The 23,081-nt window shown below is 40.0% G+C and overlaps 1 protein-coding gene across 6 annotated transcripts in view; it reads right to left on the reverse strand.

Moving 5' to 3' along the window:
- astn1 (astrotactin 1) overlaps positions 1-23,081 on the reverse strand; it is a 663,514-nt gene that overhangs the window by 343,469 nt on the left and 296,964 nt on the right. For all 6 annotated transcript variants that reach the window (XM_074688258.1, XM_074688257.1, XM_074688256.1 and 3 more), the window contains one exon: positions 3,797-3,924. In XM_074688258.1, coding sequence (XP_074544359.1) covers positions 3,797-3,924 — 128 coding nt within the window. The remainder of the gene's footprint in view (positions 1-3,796; positions 3,925-23,081) is intronic.

Raw genomic sequence — 23,081 nt, forward strand, 5'->3', positions numbered from 1 at the left:
TTAATTTAGAGGGAGAGTAAGTGGGGGTAGGACATGCTAAGCTGTTGTTTCTTCCTACTCCTTTTCAGACATGTTGAATGTTTTATTTAGTATTTATAAGCAACTGTGGTATGTTGTAACCCTAATTTGACTGTTTTCTTTATCTGAAATAAACTGAAACTGAAACATGGCTCGACTTCCTGTGAACAGCTGAGGATCAAGTAGAGGTCCGACTTGGCACACCTGGAGCGCCATGTCTGCAGCAAGATCCCAAGAAACAGCCTGTGTTCACACTTTCCTGAGTAAATGTTCACAATGTGTTGATTTGTCTGTTAAGAGACATGAGGCAGACACTGCTTATGAAAACAATACTACTTAGATAAAGGACAAGGTGAGCAAAGAGAAAAGACGTGAAGCTTCATCTGCAATTAGTGTTGATATCCAACGGTCCTTGAGCTCCTCACTTGAGCTTTGAGGAAAAAAAAAATGATTACTTCTAATTCCTGTTTGTTTTGATGCAGGCAACCACTGCTGCAGGGAAGGTTTCGAATAAGGCCACGACCAGCACCGTCTGTTTACATTTTTCACTCACCAGATTTCTGAGCTGCATGCTAGAAGTCAGAAAAATCATTCTCATACGCTCTGAGAAAAGACTCCACAATGTCTAATGTACTCTGCTTTTTTGTTCTCTGAGACTTTATTATCATACCCCCCTCCCCAGGATCACATCTTAGATTGTCCTGGAACAGTAAAGCCTGCACCACTGTACCCCAGAGGACGCTGTGTGCCTCGATGGCACCCTGCTGGATGCTTTGAAACGATATCTCAATTCATGATATTACTCTTCAGTTAAAAGCCTGCAGTCACGGCAACAGAGGTCCACCACAAGAGGAGCACTGCTGCGTCCGTCTCTGTTCTGGGCCGTGTGCACTGTGAGCCATGGGCGATGTCAGGATAAAAAGGTTTGAGCTGCGCACAAAGAAGGGCAGGCAGAGGGGGGGCAGAGGCTCAGGGGTGTGACAGCAGCAGATCCATTAGATCGCACGGTTTTAATATCCTTCAAAGTTTCCAATAAACAACAGTTGGAGCCGCTGCCGGTGTGTGGTCATTTGATCGTCCGTCACCTCACACACAAGCTCACTTGATGTGATTTTGAATGGCCGCCCTGACCGGCCTCGTACCTCTGCTGTTACATCAACAAGAAGCGATAAAGCCGTTCTGCAATCTGCTGCTTTCCCCACTGTACGGCAGTTACACAGGTGCCTGGAACCAGCTTAGCCAGCAGGCTGCCCAAATGAAGCATTTCCTGGAAATATGCTGAGATCTAATTATTAATTTTACCCCTGCTATTGTAGCGCTCTGAGCTACTCTCCAAACATGCAGTAAAAACACATTTCTCATGCAGACAGAGCCGAAATGAAACCTCTCCATTACAGACGTCTGCCTGTCCTGTGTGCTTAAGATCCAGAAAGGATGAAAGAGGAATAATATCATCTGTTGCTGGCGAAGATGAAATAAAACTGCTGAGCTGCCTCCATCCCAATCCAACAAGTCCATCAAACACTCAGTCTGTGATTTCAGAGCCTGACCTCAGTCACACAGGTTGGGAGGGAGCTGATGAGCAAAACAAAGAGGTCAAAGTTTCTGGAGAACGAGGAATAGACGTAAGATTTTTACAAACATGAGGTTGTCCTCACAAGCACAGATCACTATCCCATCCTAATTTTACTCCTGCTTTTCTTTTATCCATCCTTCCTGCCTTCCTTTCTTTACATCTGCCCCTCTATCCTACTTCCTTCCCCACCTATCTTCCTTCCTTCCTTCTTTCTGAACTACTTCTCTTTCTACCTGGTTTCCTCCCTTCTGGCCTACTTCCCTTCCTTCCTACTTTACTATCTTTCTTCTTACCTACTTCTTTTCTTTCTCAGTTCCTTCCTTCCTTCCTTCTTTCCTTCCTTCCTTCCTTCCTTCCTTCCTTCCTTCCTTCCTTCCTTCCTTCCTTCCTTCCTTCCTTCCTTCCTAATTTCATCCCATAATTCCATCCAATCTTCATTACTATGTTCTTTTCTTCTTCAGTACTGCCTTGTCTATTCCTTCTCACCTTCTTTCCCACTCACCTTCTTCCTTTCCTTCCAAATACCTCACATCTCACCTACTTTCCTTTCTTACTTCCTCCCTTAAGTCCTCCCACTATTCTTTACTCCCTTCCTTTCTCCCTTCATAGTGCCTTTACTGCCTATATTCCTTCCTTCCGCCTTTTTTTCTGACCTTCTTCCATTCCCACCATCCTAAGTTCCTTCTCAACCACTTCCCTTCCTACCTACTCTCTTTCCGTCTCGCCTACTTTTATCCTTTTCACCTACCACCCACTTCCCTTCCTGCCTTCCTTCCTTCCTTTGTTTTGTAACCTCTTCCCTCTCTCATTACTTCCCTTCCTACCTTGCATCTTTCTTTCTTGCTTCTTTTACTTGACTTTCATCCTTCTCACCTACCACCCACTTATCTTCCTTCTTTCCTTCCTTCCTTTGTTTTGAAACCTTTTCCCTCTCTCATTACTTCCCTTCTTACCTTCCATCTTACTTTTCTTTCCTTCTGTTTTCTCTCTTACCTTCCTTCTTTCTTTCTCTATGGCCCTTCTTCCTACTGTCCTGTCCTCCTTCCTTCCTTCTTCCTCTACCTTCATAACTTTCTTCTTCCTTCCTTCCTTTCTTCTCCTTTCATTTGGGTTAAAAGCATCTATTTCTCTCTAGATACCTGTGCACAGCTCAACACAGCTGCTCACTGTTCAAAAAAGAAGGGACACAGTTGGTAGCAGTGGATGGCCCACAACTTCAACTCAGACTAATAAAGCAAATGAGGAGAAAAAAAAACACTAAATGTTTTTTGTACATTCATTACAGGGTTAGCTGATGAGTTAAAAAGCTCTTTTTTTGTTTTCGCCGTGGGAAACTCAAGCCACAAAAATCAGCTAAGGAGTACGGAGCACTTGCCCATGCTTCACGTTTTTACTTGACTGTCATAAAGCTGCTGTAATGACAGGAAAGAGAAAAGTGAAGAGGGTGGACATACTAACTGTTCTTGATGAAGGATGCTCTTTTTCTAAATATCACCTCAAAGAGCTGATGTTTAGCTCAATTTCTGACAACACTGAGCTCAATTTGGAGGCTTCAACAAAGTGCTCAGTGAAGTGGGTTAGCATTCCAAAGCTGCTGGTAAAGATCTGAAATGAATCCAAATCACAAGAATTATATATTCTTGTTTTACAATGACCTTCATATTTTTATCATTGAATTTGACTGAAAAGACAGTGCAACTAGAACTGAAATACAGGAAAGGGTGGAAACACACAAAAGTAATAAATGTATGAAAAATAATAACCTCACTGTACACAATATGCTTCTTGGACCCACTCATAAGCAGCAAAACAAAAATCAGGACTTATGTGTGGCGCCTCTCAGTGATTTAAGGCGCAGATGTAAATGAAAACAAGTGTTTTAGGTGAAGTCTCAGTCACTGTGGACCAAAAGGACCCATCATGTTGTCTTTACAGAGGCCGGTATGAGTAAAGTTTCCTCCAGGAGGTGACTTTCTAATCCCACTTTCATTATGGCAGAGCGCCCAAACATTGTAAATGACGGCCCAGACGTCAGAATGTAAAATGCAAACCCATCTGGTTGCTCACACAGATCCCACATCAGTTATCAAACCCTGAGAAGTTGACTTTCTTCCTGAGTTATGAGGACCTCTGACAGGCTGGTGATAAAGCACTATCTCACAGCTGGGAGCTCAGAGTGAACTATGAAATATGGTTTCATACCTGTGAGGTATTCTGGGTCGGGCACGGGGTCCGACAGCTCCTCGTGGCACTGAACCTCTGTTGGCACCGATGCCACCACCATGCCATCTGGGAGCTGCTGCTCGATGCCTCGGGCAAAGTTCTTCTGCCTGGTGTTAAGAGAGATGAGAAAACGGGAGGTCCCGCTTAGAGACAGACACACTCAGTCATCCAGTGTGGATGGAGGATAAAAAACAGGAGCAAAGAGGAAAGACGGATGAATGGAAGGAAATATGGTGCGACAATGATGAAAGGAGAAAAAAAATGTTTTTAAATTGAGCTAAATAAAGCTGTGACAAACAATCTTTTCCTCCAAATTCTGCTCTCACATCTGAAAATAATGAACACTTATTGCACCAGCAGTCATCCAGCAGCTCTAACACAATAATTCATGTTTTCCAAAACAGATTCAGGCCTGCTTCATGACTTTAAATGTAATTTCTCTCTTTGTTACTCCCTCAGGCCAGATGTACAAAAACAATGCATACATCATTTCAGTAAATGTGAGCACCTCAAGGATGATACAAAAATAAACTGAGACAAATTCAAACAACAAAACATTATCTTTTGGAGTTTTTATCTTTTCTTAGGTTGTGTTTAGCTCTTTATGTTTGTTAAGGTTTCAAGCTGTCAAAAACATGTCTCCTTAAGATGCTCACACTTAACTGTTTAAGATGAAATATGTGAAGAGAACAGACAACAGAAGAAAAATAACACTTTTTTTATTTATTTATTTATTTATTTTTTTTACCCTTTTTCAGTCAGCCTGCTCTGGTAGCCATGTTATCACTGTTTATGTGGAATATGCATGCACAATTGAACTTTGTTGGTAGGGGTTTTCCCTGGACAAATGACAATGTTTAGCAGTAATGCATGCAGCTAATGCTAAGCTATATCTGTATACTTGATAATAGTTGTGTCCTGGCTTCCAAATACTCAAACTTACCTGTTTTTGTGCCTTTAATATCTATTTTTTATGACAAAAACGTGTGGAGATTTTGAAAAAAATGAGACCAATGTTTCTTTTTGAGGGCTTAAACGCCAAGACTGTGTTGGCATATGTGTTGCATACCCACTCTGTGGTGTTGGTAGTTAACAGGGCTGTGAGGAGTTTAAAAGTGATCTTGTAAAAATCTCCCTCCTAGATATATGCCTGATTGCAATCCACACTTTAAAATGAGATTATCAGCCCCAACATTACAAGTCACAGGTTGTTTTGATCTTTTTCTTCGCCTCCTGGTCGGGTCGAGCAGGACCAAACTGATTTATGGTACATCTATGTCTCTATAGCCGTGTTTCCACTAAGCAAACCGGTTCGGTTTGTCTTGGTGCGGCGCAGTTTTTCTGGCATTTCCACTGATTCATCCAGGGACAGATCCCCAATAACCAAGACCAGCCGTCCCACTTTTTGGGACCCTTTCGTAGGGGTGCCAGACTGAACTGATCCAATCTGGTAAGGTGGAGCTACAACACTGCAGACTGTTGACTGGTCCGTAGAATCGTCACTTACCCTGAGAGTGGCTGCATTTCTCCTGGTGGCACACAGACTTCTCTGAAACAAAGCTTGATTGTGCTTTGTATCAAAGAGCTACATGTCAATCACAGAGAACGAAATGCTGCATGTCCAAACTGATAGGCCACCATGACTCTGGATACACCCCCCAGGTACAGGTAAGTGCCCTAAGCAAAATGTTTAACACCATAAGTACAGATGCTGTTGCAGAGCATGGTGTCATGGTGCTGGTGTTGTGAATGGCACATCAGCTGCTCGTGAAAGAACCCTGAGTACTATTCTGCCAACCAGCTCAGCACATTATCCCAGCAGAGGCAGAAGTGGTCACCTAATAATGATGATGAGGCTCAGGTGAGAAGGTGTGCCATGGAAAGTTATTCAAGCTGAACAATGTTTCATTTCTCTGTTTGAAGGGTGTTAAGCAGAGATGGGCTTTTCGAGCTGTAAAATATGAAGTATTTATAGATGTAGACCTAAGGTCCATGTAAAGCAAATTCAGACATTTTCTTTGTAACAGATTATATAGCTCATAAACGTATTTCCTTAGAATACAAAATTGTGGAGCTAGGCTCACAAACTGTGTTTCAAAATTTCTGTGTTCAGGATTTAATGGGCGGGTCAGAAATCATAGCTGTTACGCAGTGGGGCCATCATTAGCATAACCCTGCCCCTGCAGCTGGTGTGGTATAAATACGTTTAGGGTCGTTAGCTTGGGTGGTTTTCCACTCAAGTCTCTGATAGCATTTGTTACTACTAGACTGTGAAGAACGAGGGTGAGCACTATCAGTCTCTGACAGAGTCAGATTCTGGCTCAAACAGGCAGGGTCCAACCGATGAGGCAGCTGGCGTTAGCTTCCATTGCTACTGTAGGTTTCGTTTTTGCCCAGTACACAAATGTGACTCCCCTCCCATGTGTGAGCGTGGTTCCAGCATTTGACGTTAGAGAGAGGTGCTTGTTTTTCCCTGATTTTGAGACTTTAATTTATGTACTTAGAATTTTTTTTAATCTTCCTAATTTGGCTCAGTGGTCAATGGCACGTGTGTCCGCTGTCTGACAAACTCATAACACAAATTTATTGCTGCTTTACACGGACTTTAAGGAAGTAAGTGATGAGAAAGAAATCAGGAAAAAAAATGACAGAAGAACAAATAAATGCTGAAAGGACGGCATGATACAGTAGGGATAAATATGAGTGTCAAATATAAATAACAGATTGCAAAATAATACTTCCTCAAATATAATTAAGAGAATATCACTAAACAGTGACAATTAGTTAGGACTGAGCAGTGACAAAGTCCCACATGAAGCACGTCATTTTTCATTATGCTGATTGTTCTGCTGCAACGTGACTCATCTTCAGTCACTGAGTTGACGTCCTCATTTGTCTGTTGCTGCAAGTGACTCTCGGTTGAACTCACTCATTTGTCCACTCCATCATTCTTTGTCTCAATGCCATTTAGGTTCACAACAAGGTTCCACACAAGAACGACTTCAATAAATCACAAACTGGAGTCACTCAGGTGTCTCGGGACAGAGCTGATGAGAATATGTCTTACATCTGTTCTAACAGGGACGCGTAGTCCTCAGATTGTTTCATTAAACCCTGATGATAATACGTGATGCAGCCAGAAGATAAATTTTCACCATAAATCATCACAAATAGTGAATCTCTTTTCCTACTTTAATGAGAAGTCTTTAAAATACTAAGTAAACAAATATATTACAAAGTATAACCACCGTAACAAAATCTACATTTTGATATTAATCAGTGTTCACTTTGACATCAAGTTTTGGTCTAGTCAAAGTCTTTTGCAGCTGTGTTGAGCTGTGCACACCACAGTTTTAGCCATATTTTAGTCCTCTGAAACCTTTTAGTTGCAGGGAAGTTTTGGTTGACTAAATGCCAGACGAGTTTTGGTCTTGGTCTAGTCTTGAGACTTTTAGGCTGACCAGAAAAGTCCTTTGGTCCACTTGTTTGGTCTGGACCAAAAGCGGACTTTATTTTTTTTCGTTTGGTGCAGTTCGTATTCAGATTGTACTTTTTGCAAATGGACTATATTCTGTAAACACATCCACGTGTGTGACGATCAGTGCTCTCATTGGACAGCACTGACAAAGGGCGTCACACAGAGTACAGACCTGGAAATGGAGGTAAACATGTGTGTTTGTGCTCTTATTAGAGCTGCAAAATCATTTTTAGTTTCAAGAGCAGCTCCTTCAAAGCAGACTTAACAACACCGTTTACAATTTTGGAACAGAGAAGACGAAATGCGCCCAGCAAGGAGACGCTATGCTCTGCGTGTCCTGACCCACAACATGCTAGCAACAGCGTGGCTAAACAGGAGACGGAGGATCAGGTATGAACCAAAGACGGTCAGGTTACGGTGGCTTTATAGGCCCAAAAGGCACATGTATCCTGTAGTTAGTTCAGATGGACCTTGGTTTGTATTCAGACCTGCAACGGAGAACCATGAACCCCACCAGAGTTCGTTTGGAAGCGGAACGAGACCACCTCAAAAAATGGGTCTAAGCCTGGTTGTTTGGTCCTCACCAGGGTTCGTTCCTGTCTATTCACACCTGCATGAAAAGTCCACACCAGCGTGGGAAACAAACCCTGGTCCGTTTAAAGTGGACCAAACAGTCCAGGTCTGAATACGCCCTTAGTCTCAGTTTAGTCTTTGCAGACCAAATATTAGCTGATTTTAGTCATATAATATATAAACAACCAAACTGTTGTGAAAACATCCTGTAAACTGAAGTTCAGCAAACTGGTCTTAGTTCTTCTCCTGTGTAACTGTTTCTGCTGCTAAGAGGCTTTAGAGGAAACTTTTACCTTTAAAGTTATACAGCGTTGCATCATACTGTTATTCAAATAATCAACGTTATGTCACAACAAAACACAATTTAAATACATAGTTGGTGGTTTGCAGGCAACATGGTATTATATTTTGCATCTTGCCCTACCCGTTTTATCCTCTCCATCCAGAGTTTATTTTTCATCCTGAGTGGATGAAAGTTACCAAGTTTAGCACATGTGGTGGCATCGGACTTTAATGCTTTTATTTATTTATTTTTTTTAACTCTTGCCTTATCAGCATTACACTAGCTCTTCTTGATGTCAGTTTTCTTGTGTTTTCACTCTCATGATCCTCTGATAAGCACTGCTGGGTGTGCACGGACTGGCTGCTTAGGAAAAAAAAAAAAAAAACAAGAAAAAGAGCAGCTGGACAAGACGGCCCTGTGGCAGCGTAAGCAACTTCTCATACATTGCAACCCAGTGCTTTTCTGGGCCTGCGTCCTTCCCCAAAATTTCTGTGTAATTTTTATTTGTTGGTCATCATGTCTGACCTTTGATTGAGAGTTTTTATTTAGTTTTCATCTGTGGAAAAGTTTTGTTGATTTTTTTTTTTTTTTTTTTTTTTTTGTCATGGTCTTTGTCAACAAAATGAACACTGAGAAAAACGGATCATTCGGGGCTTGCCAGAGCCTGAAACTTTATGACCAAGATGTAATAACAATTCAAAATGTGATTTAAAAAATAAATACATACTGACATGATAATTAATTTATAACTGCTGTTTTTATCATTTATAAAATAAATGAAAACACAAACATTATGCTGGTTATAGCTGAGGTCATTAATGTAAGGTGAGACATTTATATCCATGTTTATAAACTAAATATCAGTAAGAAATAATGTAGAAAAAATGCCTTATAAATGATGAATTCAGGAATAAAAAATCATTTACTAATATGCTTCTTGATGATTAATAAAACATTTGGAATTGTGTTTATAAACTACTTATTAATAGTTGGTCACATCAAAGGCTTTATAAACTATGAATTCAATATTTATTAATGCTTTGCTAGTGCTTCATAGTGTGTTGTTATTATATAATGTTACCAATGTAATAAAGCCTAAAATGTAATAACTGTTCAATGATGTAACAGAAGTGCTGAGCCCGAAATGTAGTAAATATGTAATACAGGCGATTACTTTTTTTTTCTCTCCTTTTTTTCAATTACATTTTTGGTTGTTGTTACATCTCTCCAACAGGGCTGAAGAGAAAACCAACAAGTGGAGGACCTTCTTCAATTCCTCCTGAGGCTGCCCCTAAAGTGAGTCCATGAAAAGTTTTACCAAAGTCAACCAATGCACTCTCTGGCGACTGTATGTACACCTGTTAAACAGCTTGTGAACTGAGCATCAGACTGGAGAGGACAGGTGATTTAAGAGACCTTAATGTGGCGTGGTTGTTAATCTGAGTATTTGACAAACTGCCGATCTACTGGGATTTTAACCCACAACTATCTCTAGAGTTTACAGAGAATGGTCTTAAAAGAGAAAATATCCAGTGACCTGCAGTTCCAGGCACTGGATTGCTTCTGTAATTGTAGTGGTAAAGGGTTTTAGTCTGTTAACCTGACACCTGACTGACTGCCTACAGTGTTGCCACATCTATACACTCTTTAGGTATCACCTCTGATTGCAAAGAGCCAGACTTTTAACAGAAGCCAAAGTTTGTGTTTGACTGGAATCCTGTTTCACCCACCATCAGTGACAAGCAGCCAGTGAGGAGGCAGGTGTGTTGGGTTCTATATCAGTATCAAGAGGAATGAAAATATAAACTCTTTCAGTCTGAACGAACAGCTCATTTGAAGCCATATACTGTGCTCTTAAGTTATTTCTGCCTGTGCACTGAGAACATTCCTCTGAACACTTATTTCTGACAGCAGTTGTTAAATCAAGCTGTGGAGCTGAAGAGCACATCAGTTTGACTAAATACATATTCTCCCCCCTCTTGACTTGAGCATTTCTGTTAAACTGTGATAAAAGCTTCATGTCTTTACAACATATATAGCAGCAGTCATTAAATAAGCATTAAAGGTCCTCTTGGTTCACAGTATTCCAGTTAACATAAACCATGCATAATGTAGCGTTTGATTTATGCGCGTTCTTGGCCTGAGCTGTGACATAAAAAAGAATAAAAAAAACATATACAAACATTTGCAAAAAGCAAACAGTTGCCGGTGGGAAAGTCACAGCTTGAACACAACAAAAGCCACAGGCTGAAGTAAAAACAGCGTCGAATACCAGTGTTCAAAGACATTTGATTTCCACGGTCACAGCGTGGCCAGGGGTGGGACAGTAATTAGAAGAAATTTAGAACACAGACATTAATGTAAATCAGCTGCTGGTGATGTCAAATAAGTTTTATCTACTGATGGATAAGGAGAAAGGCCTGGCATTATGGGGGAGAAGGTACCAATTACAGCGTCAATGCTTGGTTTGTCGGAGCCAGTCTCATGGCAGGTCTGTATTTGATTCCTAAGCAGGGAGACTGTCAGACAAAACAACTGGAAGAACAATTCTCTAATTCTCTATTTCTTTTTTTATTTTGACAGTCTAATCATTTCTTGACTCTACCTCCTGACATATTTTAGAACCCCCCCCCCCCCCCCCCCAAAAAAAAAATAAATAAAAAAATAAAAAAATAATACACAAGAACGGCAGCTGTCAATCATCGTTAAATGTAATGACCTGTAAAACCTAATTTTAACCTCTTATAACTTATGGAAACTAAACTTTTTAGAAAAAAAGAGGACTTGAATACAAGGCAGCCAAATGGTATCTTCAAATCACCACAACAATTGGACATGAGAAACATTTCTACAATGTGTTTTTATTTTTTAAAGTTTGACCACAGCCCATGTGGAATGACTGCAGAGATGAATTTTTTGGCCTATACTGCAGCCAGCCTCCAGGGGAGCAGTTTTTGTGGTGACCTCACTTCAAGCAGAGGTCTGAAAGTTACTTTGCTCAAATTGGACTTCAAAAAGGACATTCAGCACACTGACTTTTTGACCTTTTTGATTATTTCCAGATCCAAAACTCCCTAAGTTATAGAGCAAACATAATTCCTGTAAATAAATAAATAATTGAGATTTCGCTGGAGTGCCATTATGGCCTCGTTGTTAGGCCAGGGGTCACTTTTAGTGACAGAAGAGTCATTTTTGTCCTCTTTTCCACCAAAGAAAAATCAGAATGGAACAGCAAAACATACAGCAGCTCAAAAAGATTTAGTGATCTCCATGCAGGGCTGCAGGCTGGCATTTCTCTAATTTTCTATCGGTTTTTGAGGTTCAAAAATAGCTGCTCTGATACACTAATGAACAGTTTTTTTCATGTATCTGTGAATGGCTTTCTCTTTAAACCATCTCCTGAGCTGCCGCAAAACCAGCAGCTGTAGTTGAGTTCGTAAAGTTGATCCAGTTGTTGAAAGTATTTTTGTTCTACTCAACTTTCTGTAGCTGCTCAGAAATCAATTTCTATTGTTCATCTTCAGTTTTGTTCTTTTTAACAAATAAATGTTATATATTTTTTTTGTTTGCTAATTTCTTACCAAACATCAAGCGCACAGGCAAGCCAGCATCATTGGCTGTGAAGATAAATGAATCCGTAAGTGCAGACTTAAACGCTGGATTTTCTTCTGAAGCTTTTCTCTCTAGGATTTGATCAGGGCTAGCTTATCAAGGTAAGGTCTTGGGTCTAAAGAAGTCCCCTCAAGGCAAAAGTGGAGTGTTTAATTGTGGATGTGGCATTTTAATAAGCTGATAAATGACAAACCTTTTTTTTTTTCCCCCAAAACTCAATGTTAGAGTACTACCTCTAGGTCCAAGATGACAGTGCAAATAAACAAAAATAAAATGAAAAATTAAGGCAGAAATAACCTTTCTTTTAACCTGCAGCATCAATATCATGTCATTTCCCATTCTCACCCTTTTTCCCATTCCACCCACTGTCCTATCCTCTCTGAATCAATACATAAAAAGCCTGGAAATATAATTTATTCTTTATATCTTTTTTGATACAGTAGAATAATACACAAAAATGAGTAAATAAATCAAAGTGGTACCATGCATTACAGGTATCAAAGTATCTGAGAGTTAACATTTCTATACCTTGACCTTATCTTACACTCTTTGGCCTCAGTGTGAAAATACTGGTTCTTTAATGTTTGTGGCCTGATCACTGCACCAGACTGTTTGGCCTGGTATGCCTTCTCATCTACCTGCCTTCTCAAAAGCTGTTTGTGGCATGAAAAAAAAGTCAAATTAAAAAGAAAAATTAAATGTTTTTCTGTCTTACTGTGAAAAGATAGTGCTTCGCACAGTCAGCTCAACAGGTCTGCAGAAGAGAAATGAGTCTGTTGATGAAAACAAGCAGACTTTCGCAGACCGTCTGACTTTCAAAACCCTTTTATTGTACCCATTTTACTTTTCAATGTTTACCAGTTTTCTTGAAATGTTTTTTATGCTCCTTGACTCTATCTGAGTCTGGGAGGTGTATTTGGTTGTTGAGTCTCCAAGGTTATTGTTTGTCAAGCTATAGATTGAAATGTAGACTAAAAAACATATGTATGCATCACCACTTTCACATAAACACTGTTTTTTTCCCCTTTTTCCCTTTTATTTTAAGTCATTTTATTATATCCATCTGGAATCAACAAAACAAGTCATTAGCTGCTACTTTCATTAAGTACTCTACTGAATTTAAAGCCTGTACTCATGTACTTTTTAACTTTCAGGCCTGTTTTAGATGCTGTAGGAAGAATAATATCACATTTAGAAGAGAAGAAGAGAAGAAGAGAGGAGAGCCCAAAACAATGTTGGATTTCTGGTAAAAAATAAATAAATACATAAAATGAAAAATAAAACAAAAATTAATAAATTATTATTATTACTATAATAATAATAATAATAATAATAATAATAATAATAATAATAATAATAATAATAATAATAATAATAATAATAATAATAATAATGAATTAAAAAAAAAAAAAAAAAAAAAACTTGTCAAAGAGAATCATGCTCCTTACAGGGCCATGAGTTTGACTCAACCTGAGTTATGTTGCCAATAATGATTATGTTCCTCTGTTTTAGATACATGTTCTGTAGAATAACTGTTATGTTTTCACTATTGTATGAGGGATGTTAATTCAGTGTCATGAAAAATAAAAATTCCAAAAAAAAAAAAAAAAAAAAAATGTATTGATGATTTAACTCCCATCTGCTGCTGCAAGGATGTTGTGATTTACGATCATAGCTGTTGATCTGCGAAGTTTCCCAAACACATCTCTGGTATGAGTGTTGGTGAAGCTGCCAGCTGTGTGATGCATTATTGAAATATGATGGAATAAAGAACACTTTTGACTGATGGCTACAACCCCTACACTGTTGTGTTCCCTCGCTGTGATCTCCTCCACGATGCCACTGAAAACAGCGTTTACAAAGAACCAATCAGAGCCACCAACAAGCTGCTCCCTCTCCATCCCCTCAGACACATCTCAGATTTTAATTAACCGAGTCAGTGAAGGTTTTCCTCTGGAGAGGGGGGGTTTAGGGTACTTTTACAGTAAGCTGAGGTGAGCTGAAAAGGGAAGAGGAAGATTAAAGGAGAGATGCCTGCGTGCTGTGTTTTGAGTGTGTTGGGGTGTCAGGTGGGAGCGTGGTCTTAATCATTGATCCCAAGCAGCCACCAGAACAGAACAAAGGCCACTGAAATATTCATTAAAACTGCTCTGAGCTTGTCGTGAGAGAGGGATGGAGAGGAAGGGGAGGGGAGGGGAGGGGGGGCAGTGTGAGGAGTAATGAGAGGAGGTTAGCTTTTTAACATCTCATTACTGGAGTCCACTGGCTCCCACAGAGACAGGAAGATAGAGGCGCTGTCACTTAGCTCAGTAATATGAACCCAGAACAGATCCTGCTGCAGATGTGACAAAGATAGGACCTCCTTCCTGGGACCTGCAATTATTCCTCATGTTTCAGTGGAACCCAAATCACCCAGGATCTCAGTGGCATGTTGCAAATGACACTGATATGACTGATCTTTTTTTGTTTTCCTTCTGTAAATCAATATAAGTCTGCTATGGAAACAGGAGACCAGCTCGGTGCGTGTTTGTGTCATGACAGCCAACCCTGTCGCCACCGCACAGGCTTTGGCTGGAAGTATGTCACTGTGCAAGTGAATTTCTGCTCAGGTAATTCTTCTGAGGTGTGCTAAAGATTTTTGTGTGCGCATTTGAGCACTATGTCCATACTCATACCACACGATGCTTCCCTTTTATTCCCTTTCTTTTTGTTGTTGCTCCAGAAGATTGAAGAATAAAAACCTCACAGGAGCCAGAAGAGGATCCTCTTTACTTTTTCCAATGTACTTTTTTCCCTTCCAAATGAAACAAGCATAAACAGTCAAATTTGCATGTTGAGGTAATGTTGACTTTTCATTTTAGTATTTCTAAAGAAATGAAAATAATGCAGTTTAATGAGTGAGTTTGCAATTACAAAGATGATAATTTGGGTACTCCTCTGATACCAGTTAGGCATAAAAAATATCTTTTTACATCTGTACAAAGAAAGAACATTATCCCTTATGGAGAGTTTAAGATACTTTCATATTCATCCATGTTGAGAATTTCACAGTGAAAACCTTTTGAACATAGCCTCAAATAAAAACTAATGTTTTACTTGTGGTTTTGTCTACAGACTGATTCAAATATGGATGACAAATTTCTGCAGAGCAATCAGTGTCTATGCACTTCCATTGTTTAAGTGTAATTATTGATTAATCAGTTCAGGATCAAACAGGCCCCTATTTGTGCAAACAAGCCTGTAAAGGCTACAAAAGGTGAAGATGCTAACAGTTAATCTGCATTTTCTTCCACAAAACAAGAGCAAGCTGCACAGAGCTGAAAAATGTGTTCATCTATTGAGGAGACTCTGGTTCTTTGCAGTTTGCACAACTCTGTTACGGATATTTTATGATGATGTGGTAGTGTCTGCACTTTTTTTATGCTCTGGTCTGCTAGGCAGCAGGGATCACAAGGGGGAACAGGAAAAGACTTGACAAACTCAGGAGGGACAGTTTTGCCTACACTTACTACATTCCCAATGCCCATGTTCCCAATGCCCATGTTCCCACAGCCCTACATCTCCAATGCCCTATGTTCCCACAGCCCTATGTTCCCAATGCCATATGTTCCCAATGCCCTATGTTCCCAATGTCCTATGTTCCCAGTGCCCTATGTTCCCAATGCCCTATGTTCCCAATGCCCTATGTTCCCACAGCCCTATGTTCCCAATGCCATATGTTCCCAATGCCCATGTTCCCACAGCCCTACACCCCAATGCCCTATGTTCCCAAAGCCCTTTGTACCCAATGCCCTTTGTACCCAATGTCCATGTTCCCACAGCCCTACATCCCCAATGCCCTGTGTTCCCAAAGCCCTACATCCCAATGTCCCATGTTCCCAATACCCTGTGTTCCCACAACCCTGCATTAACAAAGGCCTTTTTTCTCCATAGCCCCACATTCCCAAATGCCCTATGTCCCCACAGCTCTACATTCCCATAACCTATGTTCCCACATCCCTATGGTCCCAATGCCCTAGGCTCCCACTGCCTATGTTCCCACAGCCCTAAATCCCCAATGCCCTGTGTTCCCACTGCCAATGTTCCCACTGCTCTAGGGGAGCAGAGAACAGAGATAGAGGCAGGAAAAGACTTGACAAACTCAGGAGGGACAGTTTTGGGATTTGCCTACACTCCCTACATTTCCAATGCCCTATGTTCCCAATGCCCTATGTTCCCAATGCCCATGTTCCCACAGCCCTACATCCACAATGCCCTGTGTTCCCACACCCCAATTTTCCCACACCCCAATACTACACCATTTCTTTCTTTCTGTTTTTTTTTTTTTTTTTTTTTTTTTTTCACAAACTTATTTGTCTGATTTAAGGAAATGAAACCAACAATTTGACATCTTTAAGCTCTGGTTCAGCTGAAACCCTTTTAAATCAGCCCATTTTTTCCCGGGTAACAATTGTTACATTTTTTTCTGCTGATAATCAAAATTAAACTGCTCATTCATTTATCAATTTACTATACGATACTATAAGGTAAAGAGTCTGGAGGGAGGATAGGGCTTATATTGAAGGGAAATGTAGGAAGGCAAGACCTAATCTTCAAAATGTCAAAGAAATTTGGGAACTCAGGGCTTAACCCCGGTTTTATCTGGGACTCCACAGAAGAGGTGGGAAAGAGGTTCTGAGCCAACTTGACATCCATCATGGACAGTCCCTCTCACCTCCTGCATACAGGAGAGCTATACTGCTGGTCACTCCCTTCGTCTGCACTCAGAATCCTCAGGACCAGCGCTCATTTACAAGTATCTGGGTTTTTAGATACTTGGAACATCTCTTTGTCATCGCTGTTCAATAATTCTGTAGATCTGTGTCTCCTTGGGCTAAGTTCACCCTGCAGCATTCCTTCACTACTTCTTTAAGGTACAAAAAAATGTGTGTTTAACAACTTGGTGAAATGTCTAGTAACTGGTACATTTTTTCTCCTGTGCGAAAACTTATCTATGCACAAGGAGGAAGTGTCTATAATATGTAAAGGTTTATATATTTGTTTTAAATATAGCGTTAACCTTTAATATTCTGATATTAAATTTAACTTTGTCATACTCCCATGTCTCTTATTGAAGTAACACAATAATTTCCTCAAATGGGAGATCATTATCTTATTTAATTATACCTTTTCTTGTTGGGCATTTTTTACATGTCCATATGCTGTACAAGGTTAGCCTCGACACCAAACACAGCAGGGGGAAATTTTGGCTCAAAGTTCTTACATGCATTATGTTACTCATAGGATAATTTTTCATTCTGAAGCAGAGTTTGAAAAGAAGAGAGATGTGATAACTGAGCACCAGTGTCACAGGAGATTCAAATCTCTGTCCACTAGTTAAAAGTTCAGCATTGGTTTCAGCCTGAGCCATCCATCACTCAGACCCCACCCTGAGCAGGCTCCCCGTACGTCACCCTTCCTCAAGGACAAATTAACACGATGAGCCCGGGGACAGCATCCAGACATTACAGTACAGAGGTCCCTTAAGCTTGATGTTGTGAAGTGCTGGGCCACTGTTCCAGCTGACATATCTGACACGCTCAAACGGAGAGAGCAGGTTGAATAAAACAGCCACAGGGATCCAGATTCAAAAGGCAGATAATGCTTTTAGCTTAGAGGGGAGGAGGAGAGTATCTAACCCCCAAAGATGATTACACAACATTCAAATTTGACTTTTCATCATCTCTGGATGATGGAGACAGATGCTCTGTGCCACTCCGGGGCAGAGGGGTGGGGTTATTTGAAAAAGTGCCAGTGAACATCACACAAAGATTCCCTACCCAGCAGTCCCTCTGTCAGTCTATCTGTCTCTCTCCCACTCGCTGTCTCCCAAGGGCACGTCTAATAAGGATGTGTTAGGACTATCAGAGAGAGGCTGACTCAGTCAATGGATGCTGTGGCTGAAAATTAAAAAAAATAAATAAATAAATAAAAAAAAACCTTATCTGTGACAGAACTGTTAAAAAGTTCTCTGACTCAATGTCATCAAAACAGTTTTATGAGAGAAGTCCTCAGTGAAATTGTCCTGTGGGAGTGGAAGGAGTGGGGCCGATAAAGAGATTTGAGTCTCCAGAAAAAAAAAAAGCCAATAAATCTGTTATATGACACTGCATTGAAAATGGAAAGAACACTTTTTCCTTCTGCTGCTTTTTAATACTTGAAGAGTACTGCTGCTGTCTAGTTGATTAATCATGAAAGAGAGATTTTGGCTTGACTTTTGGGTCGAAGTTTTTAAGTATCAAAATCTGAATCCTACTTTTTTTTCAGAAATATGGGCTAAGTTCAGACAACAGGTTGATTTTGGTGCTTAAATTTCATTTTGTCAAAAAAAAAAAAGAAGAAGAAGAAAAAAAGAAAAAAAAGAGAGAAAGAAAGAATGAAAAATAAAGCAAAAAGAAAAACTTGGGACAGGCTGGATTGTTTTTTTTAATTGGCTAGTAGGACAGTTGTTTCCATCATCTGAAATGACTAACAGTGCAGTCAATCGTGAGCTGTAGATCATTAGCATTCATTGCGTGAGTCATTGATTATGGGGAATGGGCAATGAGCCATCTGTGAGATGGCTGTGCGGAAAGACAAGTAAATCACAGACACATCCCTCTCGGTAACCATCCAGAGCGAAACCACAAAGTACATCACACAACCTGAGTCATGGAGCCTGTAACAGCTGGTGTTATATTAATGTAAACCTAGAATTTATGAAACTGTGCAAAACACCCATTTCTACATATTCAACACCAACACCAACACCAGGCAAGTCAGGATGTTATAAAAGAGCAAAGAAAAGAAAGGACCATGATGACACATCAGACTAACAGGTTACTGAAAAACACAAATAGAGCTGGAAACAATGACTCATGATAGAGGTCAAAAGAGAGCGATCGAGAAAGGTCGTTTTTAATCTCCACTCCTAGTTAAGAGACAAGATCTGGGTCAATGTTAAGTTTTATTTATTTATTTATGTATTTATTTATTTTAATTAAGGGTTATCAATCAAAATAAATCAATCTCTATAAATGTCAAAATAAAAGCTAATCAGAATTACCTTTTGAGGGACTGTCTTATTTGGAAACAAATGTAAAACTTCAGTGTCCATTAAAAACAGTGTGCTCTTGAAGCAAAAAGGATCAAAGCTTTACATCCTTAAGCGACTGAATTTCTGCCTGGCTCACTCCAAAAGACTTGAAAACCTAACATGTTAGAAATTATAAATACCAAGCATGACAGCATATGTTCACAGATTTGACTGTTTTTCTTCCCTGTGGGAGTGTGTGTGGGAGTTCAGCGAAATGTCAAACCCAGCGCACCACTCACTAACAGACTCTTTTCACCAACAGCTAGAGTTCTGACTTTCAAAACTGGGAGTTTCACAAAGTCCTTTACTGTCAAACTTGAATTTAGAGGAAACAAACATGGTGGAGGATGGTAGAGTTATTGAGCTGCATATTTCCAGCTGTTTATACCTGGTACATTCACTGCAGTGAGTTCGGTTTATCTCTTCTCCTTGTTGGTTTGATCTTCGAATACTTTACAAGACACACTGCCCCAAACAAACATGACCATTTCTGGCATTTGTCTAACTTAATTGTCACCACAGATGCTTTGGTTTCCTTCTCCATTCAGCATGTGGCAGGAGCCTACAACATTACCACATACCAGACCTTAAAAAAATGAACATGTTTAATATTTACTGATTCAAATCAGCGTGGCTTCCTCTGAGCAGATCAGGGGAAAGAAAGTATCTCTCAAATCTTACTTAATATACTCCAGAGGGAAATCTGATGGGATTATATTGAGAACCATCAGAACCAAGAACCAAAATCTGGCTTTTTTTCTCTAAAAGGGGCATTAGGATTTTTATCTTGCAGTATGTAAACTGCTTTTAAAGATAAGGATAGGGTGTTCCAATAATTGGTACCCAGGAGTAGAGATGGACCAATGTTTTTCTTTTTTCTTTTTTTTTTATTCCGATTATTAATAATCAAGGAGGCCAATAACTGGTATCTGAAGCCAATATTCATTTGCAATAAAACTAAGGGTGTAACCAATCAAAAGGTGTTGTGGGCTGGACAATGCAGACCAGTGACTGTAGACAGTGTCAAAGCTGCATCAGAGCCAACATAACACAGTTTTAACTTGACACATATTTTTATTGTTGGCTGTTGGATTAAATACGGACAATGCCGATATGCCTCAAAATGCCAAATATTGGTGTAGATAACCAGTCTCTAGATCTATCCAGATCTATCCCTACCCAGAAGAAAGGGACGTGCCAAGTGCACCCAGCTCTACCTCTCCTGCAAACCTACCGCCACGCTCCCACCTCCCTCCCTTATCTCCTGCTTATCTGTTATCAAGTCCTGGTTCACCTCAAATTCTCAAACTTAACAGTGATAGAACCGAACTCCTTCTCATCGGCACCAAATCCACTCTCTCCAAAGTTGACACCTTCTCTATCTCCATTGACAACTCCCCAGTTTCCCCCTCCCCTCAGGTTAAGAGTCTGGGTGTCATCCTCGACAGCACTCTCTCTTTTCAGTCTCACATCAATAACATCACCCGGTCCGCTTACTTTCACCTCCGTAATATCAACCGTCTTCACCCCTCCCTTACTCCTCACAGCACCTCCATTCTTGTTCACAGCCTCGTCACCTCCCGGTTAGATTATTGTAACTCTCTCCTCTTCAGTCTTCCTCAAAAGTCACTCCATAAAACCCGACTGGTCCAGAACTCAGCTGCTCTGTATTATCACCAGAACCCCCTCCCACCATCACATCACCCCCATCCTTCAGCAGCTCCACTGGTTACCGGTCAAGCATAGAATAGAATTCAAAATCTTTCTGTATACTTTCAAAGCCATCCACAAACTCGCCCCTCCATATCTGTCTGACCTCCTCAACGTTGCCACTCAAGCCCGCTCCCTCAGACCCTCCTCCTCCGCCCACCTCATTGTGCCCTCTGCCCGCCTCAGCACCATGGGGAGCAGGGCCTTCAGTCGCTCTGCTCCCCAGCTCTGGAACTCTCTTCCACCTGACCTCCGCAACCTGACCTCTTTTCAAGTCCAAACTCAAAACTCACCTGTTCAGGACTGCATACCCCACATGACAATAACTTACCTCCTCTCCCCACCGGTCCTTCTCTGTTTGTGCTTTTCTATTGTTGGTTTTTATCGATATTGTTGATTTTATTTTTACTGTTGCTTTTACTGTGGTTGTTTTTAATCTTGTTCAGCATCCTTGAGTGTCCTGAAAGGCGCTTTTAAATATATACATTATTATTATTATTATCAAGCCTGTCATTTTAACGCGTTAATTAGATTAATTAATTACACCGCATATTAACGCGTTATAAAAATTAATCCTGACTAATCAGGATCCCAAACCCGCGGGGGGTTCAAAGACGCACTTATTTTCAAATGTCTGGCATTTACAAACTGTGTGTCCTACTTGGAAAAAGAGGTGTTCTCATCAGATTTTAAAATTTCCGATGGTCCCTGAATGTATCACACGTGAAAAAACCGAAGGGAGGGAAGCGAGACTGCCTTCCACATTGCGTTTATTCGCATGTCCTTTTTGAAAATCTGCAGAAAATCAACCGTTTGCTCTAGCTCAATTCTGTAAAAAACAGATAATTCTATAATCTTTACTGCATTAAATAAGCCCTGGATGATTTATATATATCCTGTATTTAAATCTAAAGAATTCTTTGAAAATTTGCTTCCATCTTCCTGGTGTCATGTTTCAGCTTGGGGCTGCTCTGCACCAGTGAGCAACAGTTTGTGTGTTCAGAGCTTGTAAAACTGAAAATACTTCACTTTTCTTTGATCCAAGACTTGAAAAAAGTGTTTTGTACATAGTTCCACACAGTTTTTAGCCTTTAGACCTGGTTTTCCTGACCTCATAGAAGTATAGAAGTTCATATTGCAGTGAAAATTGAGTCAACATTGAGTAAAAGCAAAAACCATCCTAAAAATCAAATCAGCTTATCGTAGGTGCAGGAATGCATAGATTTTGTAAAGATAGAACCATAAAACTTTTTTCATGTGTTCCTAATGCATCAGGGTACCTAAAAATGTGTTGTATACATTCCCACCTTATTTTTAAATGTTTTTTAGTGTCTTTTAATGTAATTTTAATGTCCTGGAATTCAAAATCTATATTTTGGGGACCTTAAGCAGATACGAGATTAATTAGATTAATTGATTACAAATCCTGTAATTAATTAGATTATTTTTTTTGATCGCCTGACAGCACTAATTATTATTTTTAAGTAACCTGGCATCAACCATCAGCCATAACAGCTATGAATCACATCATCATGTCAAATACCAGATTCTTATTGGTCAGTTTTGACATTATATGGTCCATGTTTTCTGTACCAATGAGCGTTAGTATGAGGAAATCTCTTGAGCATAGGTTCATACATTTTTTTTTTTTTTGTCAGAGTAGTAACTACTTACAATCTGCTTGATATCCAGAAACCTCAACATCTAAGGTTTGTTCAATCTAAACGGTATGCTTTGAGAGATAGATTCAACTCAACCTTGAAATAATTGCCATATGAAAATCAACCCCAGCTTTAAATGTTGTTAAACCCCAAAAAAGCTTTGTACATGCCCCATTTGTGAGAGTTGCAGATCAACATGGTTTTTCCATATCTGAGGGCCTAAGCTGATCTATCTATGAGTTCTGTCCCTACGATAGGACATATTTTTACAGGAGGATGTCCAAGGACTCATTAGTTTCATTAAGTAACATTCATTTTTTAGCTTTTTAGCCTCCTTAGCATCAGATTCACAAACACACAACAGACATGTATTGCCAGAGGCAGTCTTCGACATTTTACTAAATGTGTCTACTCAATGTTTGTGCTTTAAAATTTAAAAATAACTTCCAGCCTGAAAGCTCCACTGACTTTCAACCCATGGGGATCTTGGAGTTCAGACACGATTCCTTCTTCCCGTAACTTTTCTTCATTTTACTTTCAAATGTTCATCTGGCCCAATTAGGTTAAATTTCAGCGCTCTGGCTGCTGGTCAGATATAATTCATTTGCAGCCATCTCTCATAATTACGTCTTGCATTAACCGTGCCTCCCAGAAGAGACGAGCTTATTCCCCCTCCACCTCATCTGCACAGGAAGCATTTTGTGCTCTTCAAAGTGCGCCTCAGACCCCGCTCTCTAGTCAAAAGCACTTTCAAATGAGATCAGTGCATTAGAGGTTAAGATTCTTCATGATATTAACTTTCCTGCTACATCCGCCCGTCCTTCTCCAGGACT

Source organism: Halichoeres trimaculatus, unplaced genomic scaffold (genome assembly GCF_033239565.1).
Source record: "Halichoeres trimaculatus isolate MK-OKI-2021-1 unplaced genomic scaffold, fHalTri1.1 fHalTri1_scaffold_15, whole genome shotgun sequence".
Classification (NCBI taxonomy): domain Eukaryota; kingdom Metazoa; phylum Chordata; class Actinopteri; order Labriformes; family Labridae; genus Halichoeres; species Halichoeres trimaculatus.